The sequence below is a fragment of the Piliocolobus tephrosceles genome, chromosome 15 (assembly GCF_002776525.5).
Source record: "Piliocolobus tephrosceles isolate RC106 chromosome 15, ASM277652v3, whole genome shotgun sequence".
In the NCBI taxonomy this organism is placed as follows: domain Eukaryota; kingdom Metazoa; phylum Chordata; class Mammalia; order Primates; family Cercopithecidae; genus Piliocolobus; species Piliocolobus tephrosceles.
In genome coordinates, this window is record NC_045448.1 from 3434307 (window position 1) to 3447704 (window position 13398).

At 54.0% G+C, this 13398-nt stretch overlaps 1 protein-coding gene across 4 annotated transcripts in view; it reads left to right on the plus strand.

Annotated features, from left to right (window-relative positions):
* COLEC11 (collectin subfamily member 11) overlaps positions 1-13398 on the plus strand; it is a 46827-nt gene that overhangs the window by 30294 nt on the left and 3135 nt on the right. For 2 of the 4 annotated variants that reach the window (XM_026454694.1, XM_026454695.2), the window contains 2 exons: positions 9662-9733; positions 12392-12445. In XM_026454694.1, the coding sequence (XP_026310479.1) occupies positions 9662-9733; positions 12392-12445 (126 nt within the window). The remainder of the gene's footprint in view (positions 1-9661; positions 9734-12391; positions 12446-13398) is intronic. The other 2 variants (XM_026454696.1, XM_026454697.2) reach the window with 1 other exon arrangement.

Below are 13398 nucleotides of genomic sequence, written 5' to 3' on the forward strand. Positions count from 1 at the left end.
TGGGCATGACGATGGAGGGCACGGTGATGGGCGCGACAATGGGGTGGATCTGGGCACAATGACACTGGGCATGATGACGGAGGGCACCATGATGGGCACGATGATGGGCATGACAATGGGGTGGATTTGGGCATAATGACAGGGTAGATCTGGACACGATGACGACGCTGGGCATGATGGCACTGGGCATGATGACAGGCTGCATCTGGGCATGATGGCTCTGGGCACAATGATGTTGGGCATGAAGACAGGGGACATGACCATGGGGGTGGATCTGGGCACAATGACTGGGCATGATGATGCTGAGCACAGCGATGCTGGGCACAATGACAGGGTCGATCTAGGTATGACACCACTGGGCATGACGATGCTGGGCATGACAACAGCGTGGATCTGGGCATGACGCTGGGCACAACGCTGCACATGACGCTGGGCATGACGCTGGGCATGATGACAAGGTGGGTCTCAGCACCTGTTCCAGTGCTTCTCGAAGGGGCTCCTGCAGGGGAGGAGCATGCCTGGGAAGAGTGAGGCCTGGGTGTGACAGCCCTGCTCCCATGCCAGCCCTGCTGTTGCCCAGCCCGTGACCACTCCAAACCATTGTTTTCAATGTCTGACATCAAAATCATAGCCTTCACCAGGCGTTGCTGCCATGATTGGCCCCGGGTCTGCAGCTGACATCAAAATCACAGCCTTCACAGGGCGTTGCTGCCATCACTGGCCCCGGGTCTGCAGATCCGCTCTCATCCTTGCGTCTTCAGGTCCTAGCATGAGACCTGACGTTCGGAAGGCCCTCCGTCCACTCTTGGAAAAATATCCTGAGGTTTCATATCTTCGAATACCTCTGCAGTCTGTGGGTGATCCCTGTCTATGGCCAAGGGCCCCCCGTCTGTATCATCCTCCCTTCCCAGGTGAAGGAGCTGCCCCGCTGGGTTCTAGAGAGCTGGTCTGTGGGACGAGGCTTCCGGCCATGCTGGGTAGATGCTGTGTTCTCTGCTTGTCTCTGGAGTCAGGGCTCTGCTTCAGGTTTCCCCAGGGGCTCTTGTTTAAATGCAGCTCCTGGCCCAGGAGGGTGGCCTGAGACCCTGCCCTGGTCTTAGCAACACCCAGGTGCTGCTGCAGGCCTGGGCTGTCCCCATTGGTGGGGGTCCAGACGCCTCTGCTTCCACAAAGTGCATGCTCTGCTCACATGGGGGCCTGGCTGCAGCAGGGGCTGCCCTGAACAGGCCGGCTGGGTGTGCGCTGGGGGCGTTGAGGGAGTGTCCTGTCGGGAAAGTGAGACTCCCCCGCCCCCCGCTCGGGGTGGTGGTGCGGCTGGATGGCCTGTTCTGAGATAGCAAAGCCAGGCCATGGCCCAGAGAAAGTACGGCTGTTAAAAATCGCCAAGGAAGCTGAATTCCAAATGCTCTTTTTGCCCCTTCTCCACTTCAGAGGACTGTGTGAAGTGTTCGTTAAAATTAATAAGAGCTCCGCACCTGCTTTGAGCTGCTCTCAATCCTCACGCATGTCCAGAGGACAGATGGGAGGCACAGCACTGATCACAATGGTGATGAGGTGTGGGATGGGCCGTGGCGTTCGTGCCCAGTGTGCCGCAGCCAGAAGCTCCTATGGCAGAGAGGGAAGGGATCCAGGGGCATCAGGCGCATTCCTGTTGTCGCACGCAGCCAGCGGGAGGGGGCGTTACTTGCCTCTTGCAAAAAGCTTTCTGTGACTTGGAGGTGCACGAGGCCTTGGGAGAGGGCAAAAGGCGTTGGGGCTCTTTTTCTAGCCGCTGTCCTCAGAAAACCTCTGGGTCTGGAACCACACCACTGTGCTGCCCAAGGGTTCGCTTCCAAGAAATGTCTTCAAGTTGAAACAAGTCAGCTACAAAAAAGGCTGTGGTGTGAAGCAGAGAATGTGTTGACCATCTCAGTGGATTTTAACGGTTCTCACCTTTTCTTCTTCCTCCGAACACCCCAAAATAGAATATTTCTGTCAGAAACAACAGCTCACACCAATAGGTCCCAGTGTGTGTGGCTGATATGTGGAGGCTGGGGTGTAGTGAGGGTCTCCTGGGTGCTTCTGGGGTTCTCAGTTTAAGCCTAGGTGCTGAGCAGCTGTACAAGCTTGAGTTGTGTGAGGATAAAAGTATGTGTATGTACATGCACTTATGCACACATGTATAGTGTGTGCATGCAGACATGTGCACATAGCATGTATGTTTGTGCATGTATAGCGGTATGTATGGATACATATATGTATACATGTGCATGCATGTGTGCATATGTATACGCACCTGTGTGTATGTGCATATGTGCATTTGTGTGTATGTGCATATAGCATGTGTGTGAATAGTATGTATGTGTATGTGTGTTCCTATAGTATGTGTGGGTGTGTCATGTGAGTATGCCTTTGTCTATGTGTGTGCTGCTGGATGCCCTGTTTTGAGATAACAAAGCCAAGCCACGGGTCCAGAGAAAGCCCAGCTGTTAAAAATCGCTGAGGAAGCTGAATTCCAAGTGCTCTTACATATGTATGTATATGTGTATGTATTCACGTATGTATCTTGTGTGTACACATGTATCCATTATATGTAGCTTTGTAAGTTTTATATATGTGTATACAGGTATGTTTATATGTACATATATGTGATGTTCTGATACATGCTATGTGTGGTTGTATTTATACATGCATGTTTGCATGAATGTGCATGCATCAGGTATGTGTATGCATGTATGTATGTGTGCATATATGTTGTGTTTGCATATTGCATATCTCTGTTAATATGTATGTTTGCATGCACGTGTGTATGTGGAGGTGAATATGCACATCTCTGTGCATATGCATGTGCATGTGTGTATAGTATGCATGCACATATATGTATGCATGTAGATGTCTGCATGCATATGTGTATAGTATGTGTGCATATGTATGTGTATGCTTGTGTACATGAATGTGTGTATAGTATATGTGCATGTGTCTATGTGTAATGTGTGAGGGGACTTCAAAAGGTTTGTGGAAAAATGGAATTAAAAAATAAAAATAAATAGATAAACTTTATTTCTCAATATAAGCACCATCAAGTTCAAGACACTTTGTAAGTAATTATACCAGCCATTTAGTCCATCCCTAAAGAACTGAGGGTCCTAGGAATTTCACCATGTCAGTGTAGTCTTTTTTACATTGTTTACTGAAGAAAAGTGAGTGCCCTTTACAGATATTTTAAGATAAGGAAACAAAAAGAAGTCAGAAAGAGCCAAATTGGGAAAGTTGGATGCTTAATGATTTCCACTAGAAGCTCTTGCGAAGTTGTCCTTGTTTCATATGGAGAATGAGCAGGATCACTGTTGTGGTGGAGAAGGGCTCAGCTGAAGCTTTCCTGGGCATTTTTCTGCTAAGGCTTTGGCCAACTTTCTCAAAACCCTCTGATAATAGGCACGTGTTGTTGTTCTTTGGCCCTCCACAAAGAGAACAAACAAGATGCCTTGAGCATCCGAAAAGCCTGTTGCCGTGACCTTTGCTCTCGGTCAATCTGCTTTGCTTTCCTGGCCCACTTCCACCTCTTGGTAGCCACTGCTTTGATGGTTTCGTCATTAGGATTGTATTGGTAAAGCCATATTTCATCTTCTTTTACAATTTTGAAGAAATGCAATACAATACACGCCAGTAATCTCAGCACTTTGGGAGGCTGAGGTGGGTGGATCACCTGAGGTCAGGAGTTGGAGACCAGCCTGGCCAACATGGTGAAACCCCATCTCTACTAAAAATAGAAAAATTAGCCAGACCTGGTGGCGTATGCCTGTCATCCCAACTACTCAGGAGACTGAGGCAGGAGAATCGCTTGAACCTGGGAGGCAGAGGTTGCAGTGAGCAGAGATTGCACTACTGTACTCTAGCCTGCGTGACAGAGCAAGGCTCTGTATCAAAAAGAAAGTTAAGAAAAAATTTTAAAAAATGATTCTGAGGCATTCTTCAAAGAATTGTAACAGTAAACCAAAGCAGACTGGCCGAGAGCGAAGGTCACGGGAACAGGTTTTTTGGATGCTCAAGGCATTTTGCTTGTTCTCTTTCAGGAGGTCCGGAGAACAATAACATCTGCCTGCTGTCGGGGTGTTTAGAGAAAGTTGGCACTGGCTCATCCGGTGGAGGGAGTGTTTCTCCACCCCCAGGCCCAGCTGTGCCCAGTGCCTGGCGCTTCCCCCAAAGGCCTCCCTGCAAGGCTGAGGGGACTGTGGAGAGGGGTCTGGTGGTCCAAGCTATGGGTTTAGGGCAGAAGGGAATAAGGAGGGACAGGAGGGTTTGGGCCACCTGTAGCCATCCCAACTCCCTACCAGCCGAGTGCACTTGGTCATGGCTGACACAGGCGAGTGGGCTCGGAGGGGGCTCTGCTTGGAGGTGGCTCTGCTCAGAGGGCTCTGCCTGCTGCTTTGCACACTCTGGTCTCTCTGTCTCCTGCTCCTGGGCTTGGGAGTGGGGCACTGCTCGTCCTCCCACAGGAGCACAAACCTGCGCTATGCGTCCAGCCCCCCGCTCTTAGAAATACAGCTTTCCCGCAGTTCCTGGCCCATGGAGGGTGGCTTTGGCTGTACCCAGGGGTGGAAGCCCCATAGGCTGGGGCCTGCCCACAGTGGAGGTGCAGGGTTTGGAGCCCTGGACATGGAGTCAGGAGGCCTTGGTCTGGGTGAAATCCATGCCGTCAGTGTGTGCTCCTGCTCCTGATGCTCGCTGTGACCCGAGGCATGGAATGCCCTGAGGTGCCACTTGACAGGGAAACTGAGGCTTATAGAGGGCTGTAACTTGTGCAGGGTTTCACGGGTGGAGCACTGGGATTTGGAGCCAGGCCTGTCTGATCGCAGAGGCTGCGCTCTGAATCATAGGGCCCTGTGTTCCTTCCTGGCTCCCTGTGTGACCTGTGGTGGTCACCTGACTCTCTGAACTCCTCTTCTGGAGCAGAGGGCAGTGTCTCCATCTCTCAGTACCACACAGCGGGCAGCTTCCAGGACAGAGATGATTGCCTCCCAGCTGTGGAGGCTGGAAGTCAGGGCTCCAGGTGCCGGCAGGGCTACTTCTCCCAAGGCTGCTCTCCGGGGCTTACAGGCGGCCTTTTCCTGCTGTCTCACGCAGCCTTCCTCCGTGCACGCACAATCCCGGCCTCTCTTTTTCTTTGTGTAAAGTCACATTCCTGTTGGACCAGGGCCCACCTATGTGACCTCTTTAAAGACCCTGCTTCTAATAGGAGTCACACTGGGGTTAGGGCTCCATTGTCGGAATTTTGGAGGATGTAATTCAGCCCTAATAGATGGTGCTGCTAGGAACATTGTGAAGCTGAAACCAGCATGTACGTGTGGATGTGCTTTCCTGGCACACAGTCTACCTGGCAGTATTCTAACTTATTTCTGAAAGATGGAAAAATGGGAAGAATCCCAGGACTCCCACCAAGTCCCCACCTGGAGAAGGGCGGCGTCAGAGCATGGGAAAGAAAACCAAAGTCCCGGCCCTGGGAACAGCACCTGCCCATGGAAAAGCCCGAGCACCACAGGGGCTGAGGAGCGACGTGGCAGAGGCAGGTTGTGTTCCTTCACCTGAACGAACAGTTAACTGTTTGCTAAGAAGCTTCCACCTGGAAAAGATGAGGAGGGCACAAGGGGCTCCTCCCCACCTGCGAGCTGTTTCTCCCTGAGACCCCTGAGAGACGAGATGTGAAGCTGTTCAAGGACAGTATTGGGGAGAGAGAGGCGACCCGCAGACCCTGCCTTCCCGCCTTCCCGCCCAGACAGCTCCTCCCTGGAGGAGGAGGCCAGGTCCCCAGACTGACAAGTAGAGCGGGATGGTGAGGCCCAGGAGACGGTGGAGGAGAAGCCCCTGGGGCACAGGTGCTCTTAGCGAGGCGTGCTCCTCCCACCTTCGAGAAAGACTCATTAGTGGTTCAGTCTATCAGCTGGAGGAGGCACGCGTCCTGCTGTTGCAGACAAGTTAAAACCTGAGAGTGAGTTGAGAGCGTTTGGCCTTTAGCCAACTCTAAATTGCACGGCCAGACGTTAATGCAAATCCAAGGTCATCGCTGACACTTGGCACCTGTCTCCAGCGAGTAGCGCTCAGCTCCTGCCCTTGGAGAAGCGTGGGACCCGGTCCCTGTCATGGGGGATCTGAGAAACCCCTGCTCTGGCTGCTTGCTGATTGTGAGGGTGCCGTGAATGCGTCCAGCCTGATCTGGCAGCCTGAACCTCCTCACGAGGGGATGGGGGACCACAGCTGACCGACGGGGGAGCAGCATGAAGACATGGAGGGGGAAATAGGAGGCTGTCCCAACCTTCCTCCTAATGGTCAGCACAGAACCTCAGCAACAGCGCGGTGGAGAGCTGGGCACAGGAGGGTTTGTCTTTGCACGGAAGACCCGAGGAAGACACGTGCTCCTGGGCCTGGGACGACACGAAACAGCAGATGAGCGTTTTCAGGAACATCAACTTTTCTGCAGGAGCCTCTGCGGGAGGCTGAGCAGAAGCACGGAGCTCACCTTTCAGCTTCAGAGCGCGGTGGGGGACACCTGCCCTCAAAACTCAGCTTGCCCTAACTCTCCCAAAGGCCCTGTCTCTAAATACTGGCACCTTGGGGTCATGGCTTCCACAGAGGAATTTGGTGAGGGGCACAGCTCCATCCACTGCAGGAGGTGACGGTGCTCAGGCCGTGACTGCGCACTCGGTGTGGGTGGCTGCGTCCATCCTGCTGAGGAACCAAGCCATACCAGGGTATGTGCTGGGGAAAGGCAGCCAGGATGGGGCAGGGACTGAGGGTTTCTAGCTGGGTGAAGGGAAGATTTCAGAGAGAGAACAGTTTTTAAATGTCTGGGGGACTCTTGGAGAAGGTGAATTCAGCTAGCTTTGCATTTTTGTGGGTGCAAAACCAGGCTGGCTGAGCAGACCCAGCAGAGTGGCAACTTCCCAGCTCCTCCAGCCCTGAGAACTGACCGTACCGTGCCTCCTTCTGCAGCAAAGCAGGGCTCCTCAGTCATATTCCAGGGAGAACTGCATATTGCCTCCCTTGCAGCAAGTTTTGGGCATGTGTAATGGGTTGGCTGGTTTACTGAAGCTGTTTGTTCCAGTAGCCCTTCTCTCTCCTTGCTCTGGCATTTTACTGTTACAGAAATTTCAGGTTGAAATTGTCATGTCTCAGAACAGCGGAATGGGTGCCTGGCACCAGCTGTCAGAAGAGCAGGCCAGGTGGCTCCGGCAGGCGCTGGACTCACAGGCTGCCGTGGAGAGGGATTCGGTGCAGGGCAGGGCTGGCCCCTGATGGAAGGCGACACACTGAGTGCCCCCTCCGGTGTGGGGGCCCTGCCCCTCCCTCTGTGAGACCTCCTGGCTATCCACCCAGTCCCGGCCCTGCCTATGTCTTGGGCCCTGTCCTCACTGGGTGCCCCCCGGTGGCAGTGCCTCTAGCTGCCTTGCTGTGCCCCTGCCTGCCCCGCTACCCTCGGGTTCCTCCCCGGGCTCCTCTTCCTCACGTGGGTCTCCTGAGGGGCCGACCGGCCCCCGCCTCCCACTGGACACTTCTCTCAGGTACCCTCCTGGCCCTTGTCACCGTCACATGATGGCCCCTCTCCCCTGCCTGTCCCCCTCTCCCCACACGCCCCGTGGCATCCCCCTCTGTGCCTCTCCAGAGCTGTATCTCCCTGCCCCCGCCTTGGGGAGGGCTCGCCACCCAGTGCCAGGTGTGTGCGTCTCATCCGCACCTCCCATCAGGCACGAGGTTCTGCCAGTGCCACCTCCTGGGTATCTCCCCGATCTGGGCCGTTCTTCTCGTCCTCCCAGACCCCGCCTGCCGTGACCCCCTTCACCCCCGGCCTGCTCTGCCCTTGGCCTCCTTTCATGCCTTTCAGCCTGTCCAACAAGTGTTGCCAGATGCTTCCTGAACACAAGTCTGGTCTCACCGTCCTCTTCAATTCTCTGCCTCTCCCACAGCACGGAGCATGCACCACACCCTCGCCGATGCTTTCCTAGGCTCTGAGGACAGACGAGGAAGTGGTGTCGCTGTGCCCTTTTTCTATTCCCTTCCTCTTGCATGCACTGCAGTTGCTGGAGTGCTGTCCTGATGTACCAGTAGACCCTGAGCTCTGACTCCTACAGCCAGCACCCTGCACCGCTGGCGACACAGTGCCTGGGGTGCAAAGCAGAGTCGCCTCCGTGCTGGCTGTCCAGCCTAGGTGCCATTAGGATCTTCCTCTGCCTCCTTCGTCCCCCCATTGTCCCCCAGGCTGGATGTGGCCCCCAGCTGCCAGCATCAGGAGAGCAGCCTGGGCCTCAGAGCAGCAGGGCGTGGCTCTTGTCCGGGCTCTGCCATGCCGGGCTATGTCATTTTCGTAGCCAGATAAGAAAATGCATGTGAATGTGCTTTGTGAATCAAGGCTGCATTTTAATGCAGCGTAAACCACTCTTTGCAGGGGTGTGTGTGGTTTCATTTTAGCAAAGCTCACTGAAGTCTACGTTCCGTCTTCTTGTTTCTGTCTATTCTGAATTGGGGGAACATTACAACTGCTTTGCAAAACAAGACTAGGAGTTCCTGGCAGGGAAGTCCTTGGTTCTAAGGAGGCAGGTGGCATCACTGCGGGACAGAGCGTTATCTGCGTGCAAAAGAAAGTCCTTCCTGCCACCCCCTGTCTTGCAGGATCGCCCACATTGAATTGCATTTAGTTCCTGCAACAGTGGGTTATAACTGACCATGATATCCTAATAATGTATAATCATGTCTGTGAGAAAGAATTACTGAGTCAAATCAGGTCTCCTGTTTCTTTTTCCAGTTTTTCCCTATGTACTTGTTTGCTGTTTGCTGGTGGGGCTAGTGGTCAGTGGTGATCACCAGCAGAGGTAGGAGCAGTTGCTGAGGGCTTAACACTTGGTGGGAGGGAGCCCTGAGAAACTCCACCCTCTGGTTTAATCTGTTCTAGGGACTGGGTGACAGCGGCATTCTTCGGGCTTGGTCCAGTGATCGGAGAGACAATCCCGTGGGATCTTGGTGTCCCTCTTGCTGTGAATGAGAGGAGAAGGGTGGGGGACACACACCGTACACCACCGCTGCACACAGCCAGGCTGGGTCAGGGGCCCGCAGGTCACGGGACCCGGCATTCTGCTGGAGAGCAGGTCCAGCCGGGAGGCATCTGGTGAAGCACTGCTGGGACCCTCCTCCCTGGCTCAAGTTCACACACCCGAGAGGAGCCAGGGGCTTTGCCACCCGCACCCACCCCCACACCGTGTTCCTGACAGTGCTGGTTATGTCCGTGCTTGCAGAGTTGTGGGTACGTGGTTTGGTGGGGTATAGGAGTAAGAGCTGGGAGGTTCTGCCTTGCTGGGATGGAGGAAACACGAGCTCTCCTCTCACACGGGCATGGAGGGGATGGACCATGGTTGAGTTGGGAACTTAGGGATGCCCCGTTCGGCCCCTCCGTTCTATACTGCATATGACTTCTGGGGGAAGTGCGTCTTCCTTCGGAAGCTGTATCAACAGGTGACCTGACTGTGACAGTCACCTACGTGACTTTGGAGAGATTTAGAGCTGTCTTTCTTAGTCTCTTCTATGTGTCTGCCATGTTAGGAAGGAGGGCGGTCGGGTCACCCGTGCACATGTGTGATGGAGGAGGCCACGGTATCATCTTTGTATCAAACAACTTTGCTTTTATTGTTTTCTACAGGAGACGTGGGGGACAAAGGACAGAAAGGCAGTGTGGGTCGCCATGGAAAGATCGGTCCCATTGGCTCTAAAGGTATTTGCGATGTGATTCTTGCCTCATTTCCCCCCGCCCCTAGGGTCAGTGTCTGGATCCCCCGAGAATAACTCTAGCGTGGATTGTCTCGTGTGGTGCTCCTGTTTATGCTCTGTGCGTGCTAGAGAAGACATCTGCCGTGCTTCCGTTTTGGAGGTGCTTGGAGCTAGTTGCTGGCTCTGTGCTTACAGGGTGCGGTGAAGTGCTCCCCATCCTGCAGGGTTTTCATAGCACCCCAGGATGGAGGGGCTGCGGCGAGTGCGCTTGGGTGAGACTCTGGCTGTGTAGCCACAACATCCTTAACAAGTTTGGTAACACGCTTAGAGCCTCACGTAAGGAGCGGACGGACCCTGCTCAGGAGGCACCATGTCTGTTCCCCTAGCTTCGGTCTCAGGCATTTCGAGGTGATGGGATGATTCTTGGTGAGAACAGGGTGTGGGGTGACAGCAGCGGGTGTGAGCAGCAACTATGGTGCCAACACCTGGGCTCAGGCTATACCTGCGGGTTCTGATTGCACCGTCTCCGCTGCTGCATTTGCCTGCACAGCCTTGGTAAGGCGGACAGATCAGTTGTGCCTCCCATGATGAGAGACTGAGGCCAGGACAGCCAAGGGGTTGCTCAGAAGGTGCTGTTCCTATGCCCCCCCTCACCCCCCGCCATCTGGTCAGTGGATGTCTTTGGAGCGCTTGGCTTGTTCCAGGTGTTTGCTGGGCTCTAGGGGACGGAGCCGGTGGGAGGGCAAGGAGCTGGCCCTCCCTGAGCTCTGCAGGTGTGGCCTCATGAAGTCTCCTTGGGGTCCCGCATGGTGTAGCAATGCGGCTGAGCTGCCCTGAGCACCAGCGGTGGAGGGTGTCTGCTGTGATCTGTCCAGTTCCAGGGCCAGGTTCTTCTACCTCATTCATCTGCCTCGGAGCAGGTTGGCCCAGGTACCAAGAGGCTACTACGGTCTGGAGTTTGAGCTGTGAGGGGGTTCTCATGGTTTGTTCTGATCCATGGTCACAGACCTCCCCCTAGCTCAGCCCATACCTGGTAGAAAGGGCTCTGTGGCCAGGAGAGCGGTGGGGAGGGGCCCAGCTCAGCTGTGGGCCTCCTGGAAAACCGGTGAGAGGCACCTTCCCTGCCACGGCCAATCCAGTGACGAACACACAGAGAATCATGGGATCTGGAGGGAGGCGGGGCTTCACAAACCCAAATAACATCATGGCAAAATACTTATATCCCCAAACTTGCCATTTTAAGTATTTTAAGTGTACAATTCAGGGACATTAAGTACATTTGCAATGGTGTACAGGCATCACAGTATTTCCAAACCCTTTTCATCTCTCCAAAGAGAAACTCTGTTTCCACTCTTGCAATGGCTCCCCACTCTTCCTCCCCAGCCCCGGTAACCTCCAGTCTGCTTTCCGTCTCTGAATTTGCCTGTTCTGGATATTTCACATATGTGGAGTGATAACAGTGTTTGTCCTTCTAGTTGATTTCACTTGGTGTCGTGGTTTCAAGGTTCACCTGCGGGTAGCGTGGGTCAGAATGTTCTGCCTTTTCAGGGAATAATATTCCACCGTACGGACAGACCACAACTGTTACCATTCACCTGTCGATGGACACGTGGGTTCTTTCCACCTGTTGCTTTTGTGAATAACACCACGTTGCGTATTGACACACACATAGGGATGTGTATACTTTTACCACGCGGTGTGTGCTCTGGGCTGATTCTGGCATCTCCTAAGGGGCAGCTGGTCCGGGCTGGCCTTGTTTGGCTTTGCTTATTTGATTTGCCTTGTGTCTGAGATTGTCATCCTGGGTTCTGATCAAGCTGTGCTTTCATTTCCAAGCTCCCGATGCTGATAAAGGAACACAAAGGAATCAGGTGGTTGGAGGCTGCGGAACTCCTTCCCTCCTTATGCGAATGGAGTCGGAATCTGCACAAGTCTCTTTGCAGAGGCATTTGGGGCTTCTCTGAGAATAAAGAGAATGCATTAGAATTTATTTCTATTAAGTCATATGACTTAATTTTAGAGCAGCTAGAAAGCCCTGTTGCCACCATTTTGTTCAGCCCCCTTGTTTGGTACGTTGAGGAAAGCTGAGGGGCAGGGTGGTGAGGTGGCTTGTCTCATCTAACTGGAGGTTGGATCCAGGCCAGGATGGAGCCCAGGGCTTCTGGCGTCTGGGCCCTCCAGGACACCGGGCTGCCGCGAGCAGGGACAGGAAGGACCTTGAGCTGGGACGGGAAGGAGTGCGCTGACTCTTGGATTAGATGAGCTCTCAGGCCCGCGCGGCGCTCCCATCGTGCTCCGTCTGGATTTTCCTGCTGTTGTGAGAGGCGTGTCGGCTGTTGGGGGGAGTGGCAGCTCACTCATGGCACCAGGGATTCATGAGGCGATGTCTGCAGAGTGTTCCATCAGATATCCTGGATTTTCCAGAACTGACTTAAAGAATGATCACCCGATAATCCCTGTCACCCCATGACACGTATGTATAGTTCGTATCACATAAATAGTGCCGGAAGCAGGAATTACTGCAGAATGGAGCTCCGGTGCTTCACAACAACAGGGTGGCCCGGGAGACATCCACGAGACAAGTCACATTTTCAGTCTTGATGTTTTTAATTCAACACGTCCACCTCTGCGTGGTGACTTGGACCTTGTTTTTCATTTTCAGGTGAGAAAGGAGATTCTGGTGACATAGGACCCCCTGGTCCTAACGGAGAACCAGGTATGGCATAAAGGGTCCAGGATTTTTCATATAATGCATTAAAAATTGCACTTTGGAAAACAATGCAGATCATTAAATGGAACTGCCGTGGGCTGGGGAACAGAGCGCATGTGCCGGCCATGTGCTCCCCGTGTCAGGGATGCTCTCAGAGATGCTGCAGTGTTTGATTTCCTTCTACCTGAATGTTAATGACCTCTTAGGAGTGTCATCTGTCTGTCGACTGTGTTATTCCGTCTGTGTGTGTAGCTGGGCTCAGTGACACCAGTCCTAGGATGAACATTCTCCACTTCTTTACCTCTGTGGGCACTAGGGGTCTCCTCCTACCGCCAGACTTCTCAGAAAGCACATGTGGACTTTGTGGCTCTTTCCCTGGTTTCAGACGTCCTCGCATCCGACTCCCACAATGGTGCTCCACCGACACGGCTCCCCTCGGAGGTCCCAGGGAGCTCAGATCCAGCCCAGGTGGACGTGGCTTCCCTGTGGGGCACCTGCTTCCTGCTGCCAAGTCACCAGGACACGTTGTGTCCTGTCCTCTGTCCCTGCCCTCTGCCCGCCTTCACGCCCCCCCCACTCGCTATCTTTCTCCCAAAACTCCTTCTGCAGCTCTTCTGCTCCCTCCCCAGAATGGTGACCTCCTCTGAGCCCTGGTACAGCCCTCACCCCCATACCCCTACATGGTGGCCCTCATGAGGTCAAGCCCCAAAGGACACATGTCTGATGGGCATCTCCACTGGGGGTCTCATGGTCCCCCTGTCTCACTGGAGCCCTTCCCTCACACCCTGGATCACCACACTGGACACTCATCCCCCACGTACCTCCCACACTGCACGCCCACCCCCCTCACATCCCACAGCGGACACCCACCCGCCACGTACATCCCACAGCGGACACCCACCCGCCACGTAGATCCCACAGCGGACACCCACCCGCCACGTAGATCCCACAGCGGACAC